The 21,987-nt window shown below is 39.9% G+C and overlaps 2 protein-coding genes across 3 annotated transcripts; both read left to right on the top strand.

The window, feature by feature from the left end:
• Positions 1–1,319: 1,319 nt before the first annotated feature.
• LOC105911824 (spindlin-Z) lies at positions 1,320–17,170 on the top strand. Of its 2 annotated transcripts, XM_031558382.2 has the most exons (7): positions 1,320–1,474; positions 8,913–9,025; positions 9,134–9,300; positions 9,418–9,466; positions 11,357–11,610; positions 12,187–12,420; positions 13,616–17,170. In XM_031558382.2, exons 3-7 carry the CDS (start codon positions 9,249–9,251, stop codon positions 13,813–13,815), a joined length of 789 nt encoding a protein of 262 aa, XP_031414242.1. In that variant the 5' UTR covers positions 1,320–1,474; positions 8,913–9,025; positions 9,134–9,248; the 3' UTR covers positions 13,816–17,170. The 2 variants fall into 2 exon arrangements, with proteins under 2 accessions (XP_031414242.1, XP_031414241.1); XM_031558381.2 differs by having other exon boundaries at positions 1,320–2,414; positions 8,913–9,300.
• Positions 17,171–18,205: 1,035 nt separating this feature from the next.
• nxnl2 (nucleoredoxin like 2) lies at positions 18,206–19,982 on the top strand. Its single transcript, XM_012840673.3, has 2 exons — positions 18,206–18,869; positions 19,475–19,982. Exons 1-2 carry the CDS (start codon positions 18,550–18,552, stop codon positions 19,641–19,643), a joined length of 489 nt encoding a protein of 162 aa, XP_012696127.1. The 5' UTR covers positions 18,206–18,549; the 3' UTR covers positions 19,644–19,982.
• Positions 19,983–21,987: the final 2,005 nt, after the last annotated feature.

Consider the following 21,987-nt stretch of genomic DNA (forward strand, 5'->3'; position numbering starts at 1 on the left):
AAGGGAGTTTTTCCCTTCCACCATCACCTTAGTGCTTGCTCTAAGGGTTCAGGCTCTGGGCTCTGTTAAGCGCCTTGCTTCCATTTAAATTGTTCTGGGCACTATTCCATAGCCTGACGCATACTCTCCATAAATGTAACTACACGTTGCAGCGACGAGGACCACTACAACTGTGATTGGTCCGCTTGCCTGATAATTGGGTCATGTGTTGATAACAAAAACCTTACAGCGAGATTGACAGATCAACAACCAATCACACCGCCATGGATTGCTGATTGCTGTTTAACTTCATTAGCAAGCTATCTTCTTTGTGGGTAGTTAATTCGCTAACGTGTTGAGTTGTCTGTATCCATGGATAGCACTCTAGAGTCACACATGCCGTTTGAGGCCAGTGACACGATGTAACCCGTCTCTCTTCTACTTTAGACCATTGCAGATTATTCAGAATATGGCGGCGAGTTTGATCAGCCAAAGAGGACACATGTAACTCCTCTGTTGGTCACCCTTCCCTGGCTCCCTGTAGCTGCTAGAATTTTTTATTTAAGTCCCTCATTCTCGCCGATAGGACAGTCACTGGATCGGCACCAGCTTATTTAAATGGCCATAATTCAGTGCTATTCACCCTCTCGACCTCTTTGCTCTGATGAGCATCTGTTGTCATTGCCTTCTGTCAGCAGTAAGAGATTTCAGTCAAGACTCTTTCTGTTTGTGGTACCTCGGCGGTGGAATGATCTACCTGGTGCTGCCATTCCAGTGACAGCCTCGATACATTTTAAAAGTATTTAAAAACTCAACTTTTTAAAGTTGTCTAATCTGTCTAATTAGTTATTTAGTTTGAGGCATACTTCATCAATATATAATAATAGTTTTGAATTTAAATCTGTTTTTTTTTATTGATAGTTTTGTTGTGTGTAATGTTTCTAATGTTTTGTGAGTCGCTTTGGACAAAAGCGTATGCTTTGGGGCTGTGCTGTGTATTTGGAGCAAGGGAGCTGCCTTTAAATCCATATCTCAGTCTCTCTACACCTCCTTCTGTTCTAAATATTTTGCCAAGCAAGGTGATCGAAATAAGCAGAGATGAACAATCTCGATAAAAAAATTGCCTTTAAAATTAAGTTTTTCTTTATCATTAAACAAATGTTTCAAATGTAATGGAATTCTCTAGGAGGCCGGGGGCCCCCAACTCAAGTCCTGTCGCAGTGCCTGCGCAAGCGCAAACCTGTTCGTTCTATTCCAGTTATGAGAAGAAAAGATGGGGGGTGCACAACGACTCACTATATTGCAGGAAGAAGGCATTTGAAGCCCTTGCTGTCTTTACAACTGGAGCACTTTTTAGTAGAAGGAAGGGGAGGGGAAGGCTCGGCCGTAGAATCGGGGTTGCCTGCGCCTATCAAACGGAGGCTGCTTGGGGAGACTGAGGAAAGCCACAGGCAAAATATTCTCTTTAGCCTGCTGTAATTTTACAATTAAGCGGGTAAGCAATCAAGAACGCCAAACATTCCAGATGTAGTCTACCTGAGGGAGCACGAGACACATGAGTTGTGAGGGAAAGTGCGCGCGCGCGTCTGGCCATCAAAGCGAGGGCAAAGGAGACAGATTTCAGGCATTTTGTTTTCATTTGAAAATGTGTTTCTTGTCAGACTGAGTACAGTCCCTCCTTTGTTCGGCTTCACGGTTTCAGTGCTCTCTCCTCTCCTGCGGAGATTGTAAATAATACTGAAGCAACATGGCTGACATTGCTGCTGCTGCCAGCGTAGCTAATATACCGTGCAGGTTGCAGTGCTAGCTAGCTAGCAAGCTAATGCAGACGATATTTATCTTGCATTGCATCAAATACTGTAAGGTAGCCTGCTTGCTAGCAAGGCATTGTTTTCATCCTGAAGCACTGCATGTAGCATTATGCTAGTGGTAATGGTTCAATATGTAAACAATTAGGTCAGCCATTCTTGCAATCTTGTTGAGATGCTTTTGTGACGTTAGATTTAGCCAGCCAAGTAACATTACTAACGTTTACAGTTAGCTTGTTTACTAGCTAACGTTACTTTAATCAAAGAACGTTAATTGCCAGCTTGAACAATATTCTTGTCGATAGAATGTCAGCTAGTCAAGTACCTTGTAAGTTTCATCTATCAACAGAAATTTAAAGGAAATGTGTCATGTTTTATCTAGCCTCAATGAACACACATATCAATATAGATATTTGACTAGTTCTGAATGAAAGTGTAACAATAGCTGGCCAACGTTTTCTTGGAAAATCTTCTGGGTTTTTCATGAAGGGCTTTAGCGAGCTTGCTAGATAGGTCAACTAGGTTTCCCGTCTATGGGTTTCAGCCTAGGCTGAAACAAAATCCGGCCAACTGATCGTAGGTAACGTTACTGCATTGTTGAATGCCATCGCCAATTTGAAATTTAAGGTGAGCATATCTGTCCGTTGCATGGCTAATCTTGCTACAGTGGCATTACTGACTAAGGTCAAATTACATTTAGTCACATCTAGCTTGTTAAAATGAGTTGCTATAGACGAACGACTGACTGACTATTAGCATGTTTTGTTTGAAGGGGGCGGGGGTGCCGCGCCAGCCACTCCATTTGTGTTTCATGACAGTCCGTGGCACATTTTTAGGAGCCCCCACTGCAGGACTAATTGATAATCCATGCCAGCATGTCGGCACTACGGATAGGCTATTGGTGGAGAAATAGCTTGGTTTTGTAATGGCTAGGGTAACATTCTATTGCTTTGTCTATCGCAATGATGACCTCATTGCCATCTTGCCACATACCTATACTGTGTTGAGAGTAAGATCATTGTTTTGACTAATGTTAACAAAACAGAAAATGCATATTTGAGTTGGCTACGAATAGACAGTGACAAATTTAGTTAGTTTGCATGTCTGCTGTGTAAAGTCTGATATATGGTGTGGTGCAAAAAGCACAGTGTTTAATAATTATCATTTGAATACAAATTTAACTATTTCAGATTTAATTGCACCGACATTTAGATAGGGTCAAACATTTTGCACAAACGACATTCTGGGACCGTCCTCTCTGTGCATTTCAGATTGTATATGCCACAGTGGGCATCCAAAAGTGAACCATAGTTTTTCTTCTGTGATAAGTTGTGGACAAGTATGCTGAAACATCTGAATGTCCAATTGGTTAATTGATTGATCTGTTTTAATTTGTAAGTGATCAGAATTGCCTGATTAGCTTGTTGTGTATTGTGATGAGTGGTGGCCCTATGATTATTTTGTGAAGTTTTGCAGTATGAAGATTAAGCGCTTAAAGTGATCCAGTGCCTACATTTTGTTGTGTATACAGTTGGTGTTGACTGTGCATTAAATGTCCCCATGTGCTACACCCATATCAGACAGCGGAGATGATCACTAGTCTAGACGTTTTGTTTGTGAGGTTGATACCTAAGAGGTGGTCTTACAGCTATGTTACTGTCACAGTAGTTTCAGGTGAATATTTTTCACAGGTGCCTTTGTGATGTGTGTTTTTAAAGGGGCACATTATAAGAATGCAAGCGGACAGAACTAAGCTAGTTTGGACCTGTTATTGTCATGTTTTTTCTGTGGACCTCTCTGCCTGGCCACATAATGGAATATTGTAGTTAAATGAATCACAGCGTTCACAGTGGGGGGTGTTACTGTAAGGCCTTTACTCCTAAGTGTGGTATCGTACAATACATTGAATAGGTGTTCTACTCTGTACTCAGAATGTGTCTGTGGAGCTCAGTTGGCTGTGCTGTTATTTTGGACATGTTCAGACATGTGTTAGCTCCAAATGGTCATGGCTTATCTACGGTTCTTTTCATGTTGGGGTCAACTTTTGGGTTAGTGGAAAGATGTTTAAGCATTCCAGTAAGGTGGAAACCGGTTAAGGGGGTGTGTGTGTATGTGTGTCTGTAAGGTATGTTAACAATACTGAAGTCATCTCTGCCTTACGTTCAGGAGTACTGTTACATTTTAGTCAAGTCAATGAAGGTGTATGTGCGAAATGGAACAGGAGTAAAAAAAATACAGTTATTTAGACAACCCTTGGTTTAAAAAAAAAAAAAAAAAATATATATATATATGTATAACCTCCAAGAGAGAATGTAGTTATGACCCCAGGACCTATCTGTTGAGTCGTTAATGAGCAATGAAGTAAGTTTGTAGATAAATGCAACCCTGTGTTTCAAGCCTCTCCTTCAGAACAGCTAAGGTTAGGCCATCTATTCTTTTGACCTCCAGTTGTTGTCAAGGGAACAGAACAGAGGAAAGGACATTCTTTCCACAGAAATTTCAAGTTGCAACTCTTCAGAATGTGTATTGGTGGGACTGGTGCTTGCATGATTGGCAGGGTTTCTGGTCCTGTTTATCTGACCACGCTAGGCACACAGCCAAATACTCCCTTTTATATTTTTATTGCATTTTCCTATGCCTCAGTGGGGATATGCATAATGTATAGAAATGTACTTGATGCTGGTGTCTGCCTAGAAATGTCAACGACATTTTACTGTCATAGGAAATATCAGTTCTGCATTGTGACGGATGTAACTCCTTTTTTTCTGGTATATTTAGACCCTTCCTAACCACCGCTTTCACTGGCCAGATTTAATGTGAGTTAACATCCATGTTCAGCAAAACAAAATTTGAGAGGTAAAATGGAGCCTGTTGTGTATTAGGCTACATAGGGTAAAATGACTTTACTTCACATCATAGTAGACATTCACGTTGTTCCACATTTGAATCAACTGCATAGGTATTGAGTATGGGTGGGATAATTATGTGCATGATCTTTGTATCTTTGTCAGACAGTAGGGTAAATAGTGGATTATCTCCAGCTGGAAAGCACCAAACACAATGGTGGAACACTATCTTTCATTATCAGCAAGTAGAGTAAAAAATGGACTTTCTGACACACCAGAATGTTTCATCACGTAGGGCTTGTTGAGATTAATTGAGGCCTTGTGGTCACTTCATTCCACTGTCTCCAGGGCCCTTCTACGAGTCTTTACTCCACAATTGACCGATCACTAAATCATTCTCATAGCCAAAGTCACCCCAACTGGGGAATCTATTTTCTCTTCTTTGCTTCCAGTCTGATGAGTTCTTCCTCATCCTCTGTGTCACTGCACCTCAACAGTGGCATCATTTCAGAAAGGTGTGTGTGTGTGTGTGTGTGTGTGTGTGTGTGTGTGTGTGTGTCTGGACGATGTAGGAGCTCATACTTGTGATCAATTTGATGTTGCGAGGGTGCATAAGACAAGTTGTTGTTTTAACACCTAGTGGGTTTTGATATTTTCACTGCTGTTGTAGTTTGGCAAGCTTTGCAAGCAGAAACATTTTCAAATATGTACATTTGTCTCTCAAATGTAATTAATACTGATTTCTGTCACGGTTCAGATTTAAGGAGTTAATTAAATTGGGTTTGCCAACATATGGCACTCAAGTATTCAACTGAGTCACATGGTGTCATAACTGGAGCTTCTGTCATTGGGGCTTCTGTCACCGGTGTTCCTACTAAAATAATAATAATAATAATAATAATAATAATAATAATTCAAAAAACTCTGAAACGGTAGAATTTGGTTGACCTAGTGACATTAAAACGACAAACATGAAAATGGTCAAAGTCTTTAGTGAACAACAGCTATGACAAGTGAAATCTTCTACATTTCCATATTTTGGCAAGCTTGTCTTTTCACTGATGACCTCTCGGCCATGTCTGCAAATATCACCCATATCAGGAAGTGAGCACAACACCCAAATTTATCTATTGCAAACAGACACAATGTTTGTTTAGACACGTATTTCACCAGGACCAAAGTACTTGAAACCTGCTGAACATCATGACATTTTGTCCAGTCTCAGTTTTGTACCTGTGTCAGAACACACTTTACTCTTGAGTTTTTTTTTTTTATAATTTCTAAAATGATAAAGTTTGTCTGAAGGTAAAATGAAAACAGTGTTATTGACAGAAGAATACGACATACTGCCTGTGCAGCGACTCGAAGCAGACACCTTTTATGTTACCTGTTCCTCTGGCAGGTTCCTGAATGGATGACGCCATATGTGAGCATTCACTCTGATTGGCAGATCTCGCTACAGTTGATGTATTATGGATCAGCTTAATGAATAATGTAAAGTTCATGTTGAGGCCTGTCCTGTGATCTGATCTCCAAGTGAGGTGGCAGACAGAAGGAGCATGGTATTAAAAATGAAACATTGAAAGCCACAGTTAACAACTTTGTGTACAATGACAATGTTGTGATGCCTTTTATATTTAAAAATTACCACTAATGCAAAGCTCCACCCTAAAACCCTGAAATTGTTAAAAGGCGAATCCTTGTCAACAATCTCAAACAAACCGTAGCCGTCAGATTTTGGTGTAATCACCATAAGGCACTCTGAGATTCTTTTGAATGAAGAGTGCGTTACAAATAAAATGCATTATTATTATTATTATTATTATAAGGCAAATGAAAAAAGGATTTTCGCCAAACTCGCTATTTTGCAGTGTGGTCCAAAATCATACTGCAAGCCATTTCGTTAAGATCGCATTATTCAGAACATGCAAGACAAATTCAATTTTGGGTAAATGTAGGTGAGGGTTAACGGATGTGATCTTTATGTCCACAGACGACTAGTTTCCCACTGAATATTTAACACATCAAAGACAAACTGGCACTGGAATCACTAAACCAGACACCAAATTGTCATAGAAGAACTAGCGGCAATGAACGGCAACTGTTGCAATGCCTTTGTCTGGTTCAAAAAGTTGCACAGTTCCACTTTTGCTCACCACAGAAGTGTTTCGTAATATAGCTACATCTGATAAGAAGTTGCAAATGGCACTGGCATTGTCAACCCTTGGTCTTTTGGTTGAGAAAAAAGTAAGGAAGAGGTGGATATCCGACCGTTGGCCTGGTGTGTCACAGCCTTAACACATGTCATTAAACACAACTTGGTACAGGAATCGCTAAGTGCATTGTGAAAATTAGCCTTTGATTGGTATTTCAAGGAACAACATGAAACACTGACAGCAAGCGTTTAAAATGGGTACTGCAATCCAAATTCCAAATATTGGATAGTTATACCAAATACAAAAGCCACATCCATTGATTCAGTCACAAAATTGAATAACCTCTTCTAAAACGAGAATATGGTTTCTATTTCGATTTAGAAGATGAATAAATAGCTAGTAGCTTGGGATGGGCATGAGTAGCATTACTCAATTTGGGTGTCAGCATTCATTCAACGTATTGAGTAATCACATTCGTAAATTTAGGGTTAAACTTGTGGTTTCTGTCGAACATTTCTGTCACGCTGGTTGTTGCCAAGGTAGTAAACAGTAGTAGCCCACCGTGAATGTCACTGTGAGGCGAATGTCCTATATCAAGCTAACTTCAGTGCGGTTGTTGGTCCATCTAATCACCTATCCCAATGTCCACACTCAGGGACTTTGAGGTGCGTTACTGCTAAATCTGTGAGGGCGGTCCCATTGTCAAATCGTCAAGTGCATAAGGGATCTCTCGCAGACATTTAGAGCCCTTTATGCACATTTCTGCAGGCTTTGCCTGAGGGAATTACCCACAGTTCAGAGCATTGTGACATGAAACACGGGGTTCCCAGGGGAAGAACAGAAGCCTTAAAAAAACTGAACAACTGCCATAAATGTAACTGTCGCAACGTGCTGTCCCATTACTATTTATACTATTTCAAGCCCGTGCAGCCTCTCTCACTTATTCGCTTACCAGGTAACGTCCATCAAGTCTGTGAGGGTCCAGGGCTTAGGCTTTGGGGGGGGGGGCATTGCGATTGGACCCATGACACCAAGTGAATAGGACATGAAGCAGTATCAGTGAAGTAGTAAAGTAGTATTTATTGTTACACCATGCTTTTTATTGCTCTTAGCTTGACTGTTCTCTCCCTTGTACGTTGCTTTGGACAAAAGCGTCTGCTAAATGACTGAATGTAAATGTAAATGTCAGTGAGAATCATGACTGACTGTGCATAACTTTATACCACCACCAGGAGGCCAGAAGAAGTGGGATTTAACATCAAGGCTTGTTTTCTGCAATTTTATGTGCAATTTATACGGTAAATAAACAGAATATGCAGCATTGTGGAAGAAATTACTTTAAATATGGCGATAGCAGAATCGCGAAAAACTAGAGGGACTGTTTGTTTGTGTCTCCCCATCTGCCTACTGCATAGATATCGCAAGCTTTTATAACAAGATCAGATTGAAGAGACAGACCACTAAAATATTTTCCAAAGATGAACAGCACCCATATTTTACATGCCAGAGTGGCGGAGTAACTGCCATCATTCACCTACCATCACAGAAATCTACCCACCATTGGTGCTTGTCGGGTGCTCATTTTGCACCCTGACTGTCAAGTATCAAAACACTGCCACATGAACTCTTAGTGCTAATCACTTACTGGTTGTGGTTAATAATGTGCAGTGCACCATTGAAAAGGCTTTGCTTGTTTTTGTATATTGATTCAATACTAATTAGTGATGGTGATATTTTAAAGTCAGCTCAGATCACAAGTCACTCCAAGTTTAGCTTCTCATACAGCTTTTTTTCTTTCTGTCTGTCGCTCTCGCTCTCTTTCACTCACACACTCTGGACTGTTGCCATGGAATCCATTTCCAGAAGTAGGAAGTTAGCCTATTTATTTTTCAAAAGCTTTTACACACAAAGGCACCTTGAGGATTTGGTGTGTGTGTGTGTGTGCGCATATGTGTTTTGGTGTGTGTGTGTAATGACGCTTTTATAGAGATATAAAAAAATCTGCGCTTTAATTAGTCAGTGATTTCCATCTGTACAGCCAGTAAGGGCGATCATAAATATTAGCCATGCTAATTTTATCATTTTTTGAGCTCTAATGTATTTCTGTTACCCTCTTCTGTCAGGTTTTAGGTAGTACCCAAAACCCTGTTGGGCGTTTCCCACACCGCTGTGTCAGAGGGGTGGGGCGGCAGTGTTAGCCCTCCTGCCCAGAACCCCCACTTCCTGACTGGAGAAGGTAGCGGACTTTCGTGTACCAGTGGTCGCACCCAATTACCCCCATTTCCATTTCTGTTACGTTGGACTGGATGCCAGGAGTTGTGATCACGCCTCCGTTTTCACGCAGATCTGGGGCGCTGCACCAGAGGTTTCCCCCAGTAAAGCTGCGTGCCCACTAAAAGGTACACCAGTGACTTTTTCACCCTAGTCTGGCAGCCTGGCTGCACCCCACACCCAGATGAATGAAGACCCCATTCGGGAAGAGCGCAGGACAGAGATCACGAGCTGATGCAGGTAATACCTAACGGATGTTACTAAACACGCATAGTCAGTTTACACAAATGTTCAGTGGTGTTTTGCGATTATTCTTATTTCATTTCTGTTCTTATTTGTTTGACTGGGATGCTGTAGGGCATGCAGGTGTGTCTGCAAATATGATGAAGAAGAAGAACTCCCACAAGTAAGTCCAACGCTCCTCACTCCTGAGATAATAATAATAATAATAATAAACTTTATTTGTATAGCACCTTTCATAAAAAACAATGCAGCTCAAAGTGCTTAACAGCAAAGAAATTACGTGATCCACATAAAAATAGACATCAGATAAACATAAAACATAAAGACTAGTACCCAGGGATCCCATATATCTTGTGACAAACTATTTCAAGGATTTGAAAGTTGATGAAATTGAATAGAAGTCGTGGAAATTGCTCTGAATCAACTTCTTTATGAAATCTTTATGAAAAAGACTGATGAGGTATGCAATCTTCAACTGCTATGCTTGCTGTCCATCTCTGCTGTCATGCCATCGTCCTCATGCACTGCAGATGTTCCATACTAGTTCTACAGTGTTGGATAAGCTAATTGTAGAATGTTCATTAATTGATAATCAATCAGTTGACACTACATATCCACAGCTATCAATGATTGATGTTACTGTGGGTCACTCACTGTTGTTGTGTTATGTTAAACTGTCACACACATGAGCCTATGTGTCAATCTCATGAGTGAATAGTTGGACCTTTGTTTTTACACTTTGAAAACGTTAGGATTAAGCATGTCTAAAAATGTAGCAAAATGTCAGCGGCGTGCTGACTATAGCTTTATTATAGCACTGACCTTCACTAGAACCCTCCAGCAACTCAACTCTCTACAGGAGATTTCAAGAGAAAGAGAACATAGGCTATATTTCATGCCATTATTTTATTGTCTGCTGTCTTCATACCTGGTTTCTGAGTCAGGATACGGTTGGTTTGTTGGATGGATGGCCTCCATTTAAAACAAGGGCCTAGGCGTTCTGATCTTGGCTAGGCCTAAACATTTATTATTTGATGAATTGACTTTGAATAGGCCTACAGAAAAAGTGAAAATCTTCAACAGCTAACTAAGGACCACTGGTGAACTAGCACTGGTTTATCTTACTCTTAATTTGCTGAATTAAATAATGGTGGCTAATGGCTAGTGGTTTTACAACTAGGACAAAATGTCTCTTGTGTGATCTAATGCATGAAGACTGATAGGGGTGTTTTAATAGACGTTTGATGTATAAGCAGAAGATGTCTTTTCATGGTGAAAGGTCCGAGCCATGGAGATTAGTGTCTTTTTCATGTAAAAAACAAATTCAACAAAGTGAGTCATACTGTGTGCTTCGTCTCTATGGTAGATATTTATTACAATTTCTTTGATTTTTGGATACAATCGAAACTCGGATGATTACTTAAGCAAATCATTATATATAACTTTGAATATGTTTACAGCATATCTGCACATAAGGAATTGGCAGTTTTGTAGATTGTCAGGCTGATGCAGTGGCCCTCATGACCTAGCCCACAGCACCTCAGTCTTCCACCAGAAAGGAAAGGAACAGCTATTGGCAAACAAAACCAATAAGCATTTTCAATAAAATGAATCAATACCAACCGATATCCTGACACAAATCTTATTTCAGGCGGTCACATCCATCTACCAGGAGGGTTTGCATATGAGGGATTTACAATTAATAAACATAATTAATATTGTTAACAGAAATAATGGTAACACTTAAACTTATGTGAGGACAAAAACAAACTTGAACAAACATTCTAAGAAAAGTTGCTTCAAGATAGTTTTGCCAAGTTCAAGCACAAGAGCTGTTAGTGCTCTGCTGTTTTTCCAGAAGCACTGGAGCATTGCCTGAAGTTTAGCTGACAACACAAGCACAGATACTGCTGAAGAGCAGTCTTAGAAAAACGAGACAGTCTGAAATAGAAGCCTGACCTTGGGTGGTCAAGGTCCTTGTTTTTTATCAAAAGTTCAAACTCCCCTTGAATCGGAGTCACCTAGGTGTGGTGTGTTTTTTGTGTGTTTGCAGAAAACACAAGGCCAGCCTGGGACCAAACAAACCTGTGTCGCAGCCGCGGAGAAACATTGTGGGTTGCCGTATACAGCACATCTGGAAGGAGGGCAGCGGTACGGCCTCGCAGTGGAAGGGAACTGTGTTGGACCAGGTGCCAGTTAACCCCTCACTCTACCTGATCAAGTACGACGGCTTCGACTGCGTTTACGGACTGGAGCTACACAAGGACGAGCGGGTGCAGGGCCTTGAGGTGCTGCCTGACAGGCTTGGTGAGTTACACAAGGTCTCCGATAGTTCAGCCTTTAAAGGTGAAAGGTAGGGTACGAAATTTTGATTTTGAATTATTTTTATATTTGGCAAAATCCGTACTTGCAGCATGTAGTATATTAAGCCAAACCGGTATAGTCTCTTGTCCTAGGCTAGCCACAGGCCACGCAATTACGGAAGAAAACTAATGACCTGGTGCACGTAGACCGAAAAAGGATAAAACTCTGACGTAATTACACAAAATACAGTGTGAGTGGTATAGCTTGAAAATACTACGGCGGCAGGTGTCGCTGTTGTGATGTGAAGCAAGCGCCTTACATGCAAACGTATCTGTGGTATATCATTGGCCGTAAGTGTATTATTACAAGTTTTAGTGTGACAGCAGGCAAAAAAATATATATAATAATTTTCCCCGTCAGCATTTAATGTTCGTAATACATACATTGTGGGTATGATTTCCAGAGGGCCACAGTGATAATGAACAGAATCATTTTCCTTTCGTCCTAGGAATGAATTCACTTCTAATACGTTCACTTTTAAAACATTATTTCTTTTATTCTGATTTTGTCATCTGATAGCGTCCTCGCGCATTAGTGACGCCCAACTGGCAGACACTATGATCGGGAAGGCAGTGGAACACATGTTTGAGACGGATGAAGGTTCTAAGGATGAGTGGCGGGGAATGGTCCTGGCCCGAGCGCCCATTATGAACACTTGGTTCTACATCACCTACGAGAAGGACCCGGTGCTATACATGTATCAACTCTTAGATGACTACAAGGACGGCGATCTCCGCATCATGCCTGATTCAAGTAAGTTAATACTGACTGCAAATGATCAAATCATCAATCCAGACATATCGGGGCTTTTTACACCTGGCATTAAAATGCATTTTGGGTGACCAGATTGCAATTGGATAGTGCTTGACTAGTACAAGTATAAATGCACTCAAGATGCATTGAGGACGGATTGTTATTATTGAGCACAAGCGTAAATGCAATTGCGTTATCAATCCACATACAATAACTATGTAGGCGTTAACGTGAGTGACTGTTGCAAACCAGCAAGGTTAACACAAGAAATCAGTCATTGGGTGGCATCACATTTGTATTTTATTTGACAATTCTGAACTAAACTATTACAAACTATATATGTATATATATATACACACACACACATATAAGTACACACACATACATACAGAGACATTTGCAGGAATTTCCTCCTGCGAAAATAACCAATGCTGTCTTTTCCATTCAATAATAATAATAATAATAATAATAATAACACTTTATTTATATAGCACCTTTCATGCAAAAGAATGCAGCTCAATGAAGATGCAACTCAAACTCGTAGCATTTGGTTTGACCAAAGTTTGAGTTTCTGCCTAATCTTACAACACGGCAAAGTTAATTTCTTGTCAGGATGATGATGGTGATGATGGTGATTCCTGCACTTACTACAGACACATTGCACATGGGCACAGACTCAGACACAGTAACCATATGCAAGCAGTAGTGCCTCAAGAAATAAACAGGTATTGATTCATCCCAAGAAATGATAGCCATCACAGACATTCCCCCAGCCCACAGAGATCACCCCACCTGGGCCTCAGCATGTATTTTGTGAACAACACCTTTAAATCCTGGCCATGATTTGGTCCTGTTGAAGGATTCAAATGATCTTGATCATCTTTGTCATTACTGAACAGCAAACCCACTGTAGCATATATATTTATCCCTGCACTTCTTGCACTCTCCACTTCTTCTTTGCACTATTGTTGTGTAACAATTCACAGCTCCTGTATATACTTTCTTAAACTTCTTAGACCATCGCACTGTTTGTTTTAGATTGTGTTTGTTTTGTATTGTGTTGTAAATGTATATTTTGTGTAAGCACCCTGAGAGTCACTTTACCAAGTCAAATTCCTTGTTTGTGCAAACTTACTTGGCCAATAAAACCTGAATCTGATTCTGATTCTGATTCTGATTCTGATTTCCTGCTTAGATGACTCCCCACCTGCGGAGCGGGAGCCTGGGGAGGTGGTGGACAGCCTGGTGGGAAAACAAGTGGAGTACGCCAAAGAGGACGGCTCCAAACGGACTGGCATGGTCATCCACCAGGTTGAAGCCAAGCCCTCTGTCTATTTCATCAAGTTCGATGACGATTTTCACATCTACGTTTACGACCTGGTAAAAACCTCCTAGGCCGGTGCAATGAGTCAGGGCCCCGGTTGAGAGTGGAAGTTGGTTGCGGTTAGTTTGGAGTAGGAGGAGAGGATCTGGCTGAGAAACAAAAAAAAACATATTCCATCGACTTTTGCCAAACATTTTTCTCAAAGCGTTTCATTGTGACATCCTTACCTGAGACGAGATGGGACATTTCACTGGAGCCTTTGGATTGCCACTAGTTGAGCGTCTGATTGTTTTGGGAGCGGAAGCATGACGGGGAGCTCTGTGTAGCATGACGCTCAGCTGTCACACAGGAAGAAATGGCTGAAGGAACCGAGTTCTCTTAAGGCGGCCTGACCTTAACAAACCTTAAGAAGAAGATCTTGTAAGATGCACCATCATCATGCCTGATGGGACTTTGCACTCTGCGTATTATGAGTCAGCTCTTGTCCTTGTTTGGGATTGGGTTCAATCTGGCCAATGACTGACTGCAGCACTCCCAGCAACTGTCGTTAGGCCTCCCACACCTGTCTGGTTTCCATGCTGTTCCGTTCTGACCTGCATCACCCAGTCACACTTTATCAGAGATCTGAGAAAATGGTTATTTATGTTTGTTTGTTTTTCTTTTAGGAACTTGATGTATGCAGTGTGCAAATCCCAGCACTGGTCTGTATTGTTTTGGTTACTGTTTTTTTTTTTTTTTTTTTTTTTATTATTATTATAATTATAATTTTTTACTTGTCTCTGTGTCTGTTCTTGATACGCAGTATACTCAAAATATTGCAGACCTACAATTCTATGCTGACGCAGCTTGTTTAATTGCGGTTTTGTCTTAAGCACTAAATGTCAGATTATCTCTGTAAAAGAGAGGATTGGAGCACTTGAAATGTTACTTAGATTCGGTCACTTTGAATGCTTTTTGAAATTACTTTTTTTTTTATTGCCTTTGTTTCATGTTTCAGTCGACAGAATTTTAAGTATGTCTTTTAAAGTTCCCTAACTATTTCATTGTTGGTTATGTGTTATTTAAGAACAGTAACAATCATGAATAGCACAATGGTTATTTGTATCATCTTCACAAGTTCACAAAGTGATGGTTTCTGCACATCGTTTTCCTTTTAAAACATATTTTTGCATTATCTTTAGGTGCATTTTTATTTACTAAATTTTTATTTTAAAATTAAAAGGTTTGTCTGCATCATCTCAAACTGTTATTCATACCTTCAAAAAGTATTCAGACTACAGAGATTTGTGTAGTGTTTCATTTTCTCAGACCACACTCAACAAATTAGGTAAAGATAATTAGAAAAGGCAAGTGTTTGGAGGGCATTGTTCTTCCAATTTGTTTTAATGTTTGAGATATTTGTTTAAAAAAACATATGAGCCTTCTTGATTCTCCATTTTGCCTCAATTTGAGCCTAATCGTTTGTGCCTCACAGTAAACCATTGATTGGTTAGTCATCATTTAACGCTACATTCTTATGCCATCTTAAGTATTTTGTTATCATTTCCATTTTGCTAGCAGAAGGTAGTGCACCGGATGACCAGGGCCCCCTTTTGGAATGTTACAATGTTTCTTCGAGCTGCCCAGCAGACTCTCAAAAAAAGGAAGTCCCAGATGTTACTCATTACCTCACAGCGTAGTGTTCTAGTGTGTTCAGCCCTCACACGCGTTTCGCTCCCTATCCGCCTTTTCTGTGACTGCACTACATGCACACCAGCCAAGTCTCTGAAGTGGCTTGAACGGTGTCCTGTGTTTTTGTGACAGAAAAAAAAAAAACATGTACTTGCCTTGTAGCTGATGGGGAGGTAGACTTTTTTTTTTTTGGTCATTTTTTGTTCATGGCACACTCATGACGTTGTCACCCGCAGGTTTGTTATTGTTTTAGTTCCCACAATCCAATCTAGTCTGACGTAGCTGTTTTGATGTTGGAGACTTGCATTGCTGATCCTGAGACGTTAACTGAAAGTGACAGCCTGTCTAACCAAAATACTAATTCAAACATGAGTATGGAAACAACCTGATAATCACATGGTGCTGCAAAGGATAACTAACGTGGTCATAGCTGGTCCTTGCTGCGTTGCTTATCCATCCAATCACAGGTCAGCCTCCGAGCCCCTCAGTGTGACGAAAGCAGCAGTGTGCATAGTCATCACTCATCACGGCTTTTCGTACATGCAGTGTCTTCAGTCAGTAGGGATCTGTCTTATTCCCAGTGGTGCCACCTGTCCTTATTCAAAGAGAGGACCTTCAGTAAAAACAACTAAAAGACTCCTTCTATGGACTGGCCTTTTACATTTACCTACTGTAGTATCGTACTGTGTTTTGATGTAGGTTCGACGTGGAAAGTTTCGAGAAAAAAAAAAGGAACTCTAGACCCTTCTTTTTGCATGAGTAGAACCTGTAAGTGTAAGTTAGTGTGATGCATGTGTTTTTTGTCTCCATTTCAGTTACCTGTTCCCTAAAAATCAGAGATTTTTATGTTGTATTGCTAATTGTGGAAGTTCCCTTTATATTTGTTTGCATTTCTTCAAAAAAAAAAGAAAAACAACAAAGTATTTTTATTTTATTTTGTACGATGCTCTATAGAATCAAATGCACTGGTGTTGTATGTGGAGTGCCAACAGGATTGAAGTTCCAGTGTTACACAGCATTTGAGGGATCATATCTTTTACACAGTGCTCCTGTTCTACACAAAGACTAATTATTTATAACGTATCCTTTACCAGTGCCATAATTAAAACATCTAAAAAAGAAAACAGCCTTATGTGATAGGGAGAGTGAGGGAAATGAAACCGTATACAGATTTATATATGAAGGGTGTATGCATGTGTGCGTGTATGTAATTGAGTCCTTCTCATGACATATCGGATTAAACTGTACATTTTCACAAACTAAAGAATAAATACACGCTAGGTTCAGTAAGATTTCGTTTACAGTACTGGTTGTGTGCGGCAAATGACAGTATAATAAATATGGTCCCTTTGAGATGCTGTTGTTGTTTGAAATACATTGTAAAATACAGTGCAATTTGATGGTCACAGATACATGTATAGTTGCTTCTCTTTTTGGACTAGCTATATGGTTTCTATTGGACCACATTTTTTGTCTGTTTTCAAACATGTAGATACTCCATTTTATTTGCATTTAGAAGTATAAACACATTTTAAAAACTGTTACTTAATTCTGTAAGTAATTTTTATAATTATTATGTAAGTCTATCCTTATAACATTAAAAAATAAAAACGTTATGTGACATTGTGTACTCATGTTTTTGCAAATAAATCTTTGCTTTATATTGTGTGTACAAGAGTGTGTGCATGCACTTTGGGGGTGTCATCGACCTGGTGGATAGATCAAAGATTAAAAATGATTTTCTTTTATTTCTTAGCATTGTCTTATGTAAGCATATGTCTACTGTGTTTTCATTTGTAACTTAGCTTAACATTAGCACCAAAAATGTGTGTTTGATACAGGACTTGTTAGCTTTAAGGTTGACGTACTGTTACAGAATATGTTCACAGAATATTGAAATCAGGAAAGGCTGAAATCAGAAAAGTCATGGTAACTGTTCTTCCGTTGGTTATTTGCCTAATTTCTATATGGAAATATTAAGTAATAATGCACTAATTGGTTTGCTATGAAATTCTTTTACTTGTATATTAACAACAACTGAACAACTTCAGCAGATTTTCTCCATATTGGCTCTTTCCATTGAGCCTGTAAATTCAGAATCCCTCTCCTTAGGGTAAAGCTGGAACTAGGTCCTGCAATGCTGTCTGCCAAAAAGGGGACAGGGGACCCTATAACAAGCCCCTATTTTGAGGGTGAAAACCTTTGGAGCTTAAACAGAATAATTTCCACTACAAATGTACAAATGTTGCTCGACAATGCTGTTGGTCGGCTTTAAACAAACCTTTCACTAATTAACTTTGGCTCAGTGACTGTAGAGTAGGCCTCAAGCAAATGAACTAGTTAGAACTAGTCTGTGTGTTGCAATTGGTTTCTTGCTTGATGTATGCTTCCACCTGCTTTATTGCTGAGTATGCATTATTGCCTTATACACTTGTACTTGCCTAATTTGTTCTCCCCCTCCATTTATCTTGTTGTTTATTCTGCACTCTTTTCCTCTCTTCTTCCCTTAGGTTCGTGTCTTTCCTGTCTCCGCTCCCTCTGGCTGGCTTTTTTGCACAGAAACCCTATGCCCAGCAACATTGTATACTCTTAACACATGGACTTTGGGAATAGCAGGAGGATGGTTGGTTTGATGGAGTTTTTTTGTTCATCGTTTGAGATCTGAATGGACATAAATCACTTCGAAACGCACTTGTTACGTCAAACCATTTGGCAACCACTGAGTAGCCTAAGCTCATTGGCTGTCTCAGATGTCTGTCATTACAAAAAGGGAGGATCCATATTTTTCTCTTACCAATTGCAGTTTCACCAGACTCACTGACAGTTGTTGTGAGAAGAACTGTGAGGCTAGCTTCACAGTAACCCTCCACTTGCACCGCTGAGGACTTTGACTTCCAGAGAATACTCCCGTGGAATATTCCCAGGACATAGATTCAGCAACCAGTTGCGGAAGTTGTGCAGATCCAGGTCTCACTCTTTCAAAAGATAACTTAGTAAGAAGGGGAAAGAATAATATCTTGCTGACCGAGTTGCTACCTTGGTAACGCAGCTACATTAGCAAATGCACGATAATTCTTAACTCGTAGAATCACGGGCTTATAACGTAGCATAGATAACGTTAACTTAACACGTTTATGGTTTTGCCTCCAGCAATGGTGGAGGTGTTTATAGGTCGAGCTCTCGTCAACAAGGATGGGGATGTCATTGATCCAGAAGTGGCACTGCGAAACAAAGTAGTAGGTATATACTTCTCGGCTGGATGGTGCCCACCTTGTCGGGACTTCACGCCCATCCTCTGTGATTTTTACACTGAGTTGGTAGAAGAGGCCGACGTACCTGCACAGCTTGAGATTGTCTTTGTATCATCTGACAAGTCCACAGAGGACATGGTTGAATACTACCATGACATGCATGGTGACTGGCTTGCGTTGCCGTGGACAGATCAATATAAACAGTAAGTCTGATTGCACTATTGACTTGTGTCAGTTCTTTTCACGTTTTTCTCTCATTCACAAGCTGTTATTCTTAACAAGTCAGTGTGTTTTCTGTGTTATTCATTCCTCTATTTGAACGAGCAATCATATGAGTACCCTGCACAATATGGTTAAAGCTCTTTCTCTGTAAGAGGTTTACCCAGGTTATCTCACCAACGAGGATTAGGTTTATAAATAGATGTTCAACTGCTTTCTTCACCCTTGGTGTGAAGGCAGACATCCCCAAACTCTATTTCGAGTTTCAAGACATCCCAAAACTCTATTTTGACTATTTTCGAGTTTGCCCTTATGAAGGAAAGAAAACAGTACTGTTATAATACCCCTGTAGTGTAAGCCTAACACCTATTTGGCAAGCCATCTGCTCATCATAATTAGTATGATGTAAGCATTGCATTTTATTCTGTAAAAATCTTCTCAGAAGTAGAGAATCATGCCACAGAGAATAAAGATGTAGGCCTATCTCTCCTCAAATTCAGAACAAACAAATCATATATGAACAGAGGGGCCATACAATGCTGTAACAACTGGTCTCTTTTGGTAAAACAGTGTTGTTTTTCTCTTGCAGTGACCTCAAGAAGAGGTTCAACATCACCGCTGTGCCAAAGCTGGTGATTGTGAAAGAGAACGGCGAGGTGATCACAGACAAAGGCCGAAAGCAGATCAGGGACCAGGGCCTGGCTTGCTTCCGAAACTGGCTAGAGGTGGCAGAGATTTTCCAGAACTTTAAGGGGTAGAATGCTCTCCTTTACCTCTGCAAACTAACTCCATTTACACTGCTGCTCTTTCTAGGATGACTGCTAGCCATTGTCTCTCAGGCATATACAGTAGTAGCTATGAGTTCATACATGTGCTCATCTAGGCCTATGCATTGTCTCTCAGGCATATACAGCACTAGTTATACGTTTATACATGTGCTCTATGCATTGTTTATTTCACCTTAACATTAAGTGTGTTTTTAAAATACTGTGCTGCTTTTATATTATTTTATATCTTACAGAGTTTTTATAAGAAATATTTTAGTTGTTCAAATATAACCACTTCTATTGCAATAAAACTTTAGCTAAAAGCTTAAATGACTGTGTCTTTACTCGTGTTTAAAGGTAAGATAGTTCCTCCTCACTGCTGTCATCTCTCAGGAGTTTCATTAGAGGTGAATCCTCCTGAGCTTTCCATGTGTTTTCCATTGAGTGGGGTTTTTTTTTTTTAAACTACCATGGGGGCATAGTGTACAACTTCCTGTAAAAACACACTGGTAACATTCACAGTATGCAACGATCTCGTGGGAGCATGGTGTTTTGACATCCTTGGAGGTCTTGTTATTATTTGACACCTTCATTTGATGTGTGTTGCACAACCGAAGCATTTACAAGCTGAATAACCACGGTGCTATACGACTATATACTTAAGATCAGAAGGGAGACTTGCATTCATGACAACTTTACATTGCCAAAAGATACTTTTGCCAAATGACTTTTTCCTTTGTGCATCATGGTGATATTGTTTTCTGTTTATTTGTTTGTCTGGGTTTTTTTAATGTTCTTTTCGTTACAACAACATGTAGGATAAAGTGTATGTCTGTAGACAATAAAATGTGTTTGCTTCAGTTGCAAGTGAATGTTTTGCCACTAGAGAGCGCCATATATTCAATACTCTTGCCTGGTGCGATTAAAAATGTAAATTTAAGATAAGTACCCTTTTATAGAGGTAACTGTAATTTTACTGGATGACCGTGCAGAGAATACATCCATGTTTGGAGTTGCACATACCGAAAGCAGAGTGTTCAAATCTAAAAATTTAAATCTGTCTCTAATTATATCATTCAGTCTTCTTGTTAAGCTTGACAGTCATCGAAACTAATAGGTAACCTACTATAATCAAAGACCTTTGAACAGTTTCCCCTTTCTGGTGTGATCTCTGATAGGTGAAAATTCACCCTAGTTACCTCAGGACTCCGGAGCTGCATATAAGTATATTTATTAGACACACAACAATTGCAATCAGGCTCACTCCCAGCACAAGTGAAGGCATGATAAACACATCGCACAAGGTTTATATAGACAGAAGTTTAGTTTTCAGCAGGGATAACCACGTGGTGGATTTCTGACGTCCGAGGCAAAGATGGAAGTTTTGCAAGGTCGGAAGAAGCACAGTTCGACCCTTCTTATCACCTCTGGTCTAAACATGCTCTTGTACATATGCAGACTAAGTGGCACCTAATATTATAAGTTACACACGTAGAAAAGCCATGTTCCTGCTAACATAAGTACATGATTCATATAAGGTAATTAATAATACTAGGCACTTGATTATTATATTCTTAAGTCATTAACAGTGTTTGGAAATGATCTCCATCAATCTCTATTTACAAATTAGAATTACAGGAAGAGTTCCTTCTATATTGTTATATATTCATACACAGAAGTTTCTTGGACATAGTTGTTTACTTTTACAAAATACAGTCTTTCAATTAATTCCCTCAGTTTTATTAACTGATATCTTACATTATTCTATTATTCTTATCCTGTGTGGCATGCTCAAAGTGTTAAAGGTGTGTTCCCAGTGTGAGATGCAGACTGGTCTTCTTGACAGACACCATATTATTTGTAGTCTGTTCATGTAGAGATACAGACCCTACCTTTAAACAGCTGGAACTGGAACCGGAAACTGTAGTAAATCCCTGCAATAATTGCAAAACCTACTTTTCATATAATATTTGTGGACCCTTATATTTAGCCGAGTTTTGTTTGAACTCTTTAGTTTCAACATTTGTCCAGTTTACATTGCCAGAGCGATGTGTGCCATGACTGCCAGTGTGGGCCAGTGACTGCAACACTACACAGATTCTGTCACAGAGATGTTTTCCTCTTTTGTCTAAGTGTGTCTGTGTGGGACAGTTTCTCTCTTCTTTTGATGAAACTAGCACGTCAGAAACCATTGCCATATCGGGACAATAATTGACCTGTTACATGATTGAAACTCTGATGTATCGCACCAGTTTTATGACTGAAACTACAGTACGAGGGCGCAGCTAAGCCATAAAAACCAGCACTCAAATAGATGAGTCTGAAGGTCAGGGTG

The sequence above is a fragment of the Clupea harengus genome, chromosome 21, assembly GCF_900700415.2.
Source record: "Clupea harengus chromosome 21, Ch_v2.0.2, whole genome shotgun sequence".
In the NCBI taxonomy this organism is placed as follows: Eukaryota; Metazoa; Chordata; class Actinopteri; order Clupeiformes; family Clupeidae; genus Clupea; species Clupea harengus.

Excerpts from the sequence above, each read along its gene's own strand:
- LOC105911824 (XM_031558381.2), top strand. The coding sequence starts at position 9,249 with ATGAAGACCCCATTCGGGAAGAGCGCAGGACAGAGATCACGAGCTGAT. Across the intron at positions 11,611-12,186 it reads GGTGCTGCCTGACAGGCTTG|CGTCCTCGCGCATTAGTGAC; the intron begins GTGAGTTACACA and ends GTCATCTGATAG. Across the intron at positions 12,421-13,615 it reads CCGCATCATGCCTGATTCAA|ATGACTCCCCACCTGCGGAG; the intron begins GTAAGTTAATAC and ends TTTCCTGCTTAG.
- nxnl2 (XM_012840673.3), top strand. The coding sequence starts at position 18,550 with ATGGTTTTGCCTCCAGCAATGGTGGAGGTGTTTATAGGTCGAGCTCTC. Across the intron at positions 18,870-19,474 it reads TGGACAGATCAATATAAACA|TGACCTCAAGAAGAGGTTCA; the intron begins GTAAGTCTGATT and ends TTTCTCTTGCAG.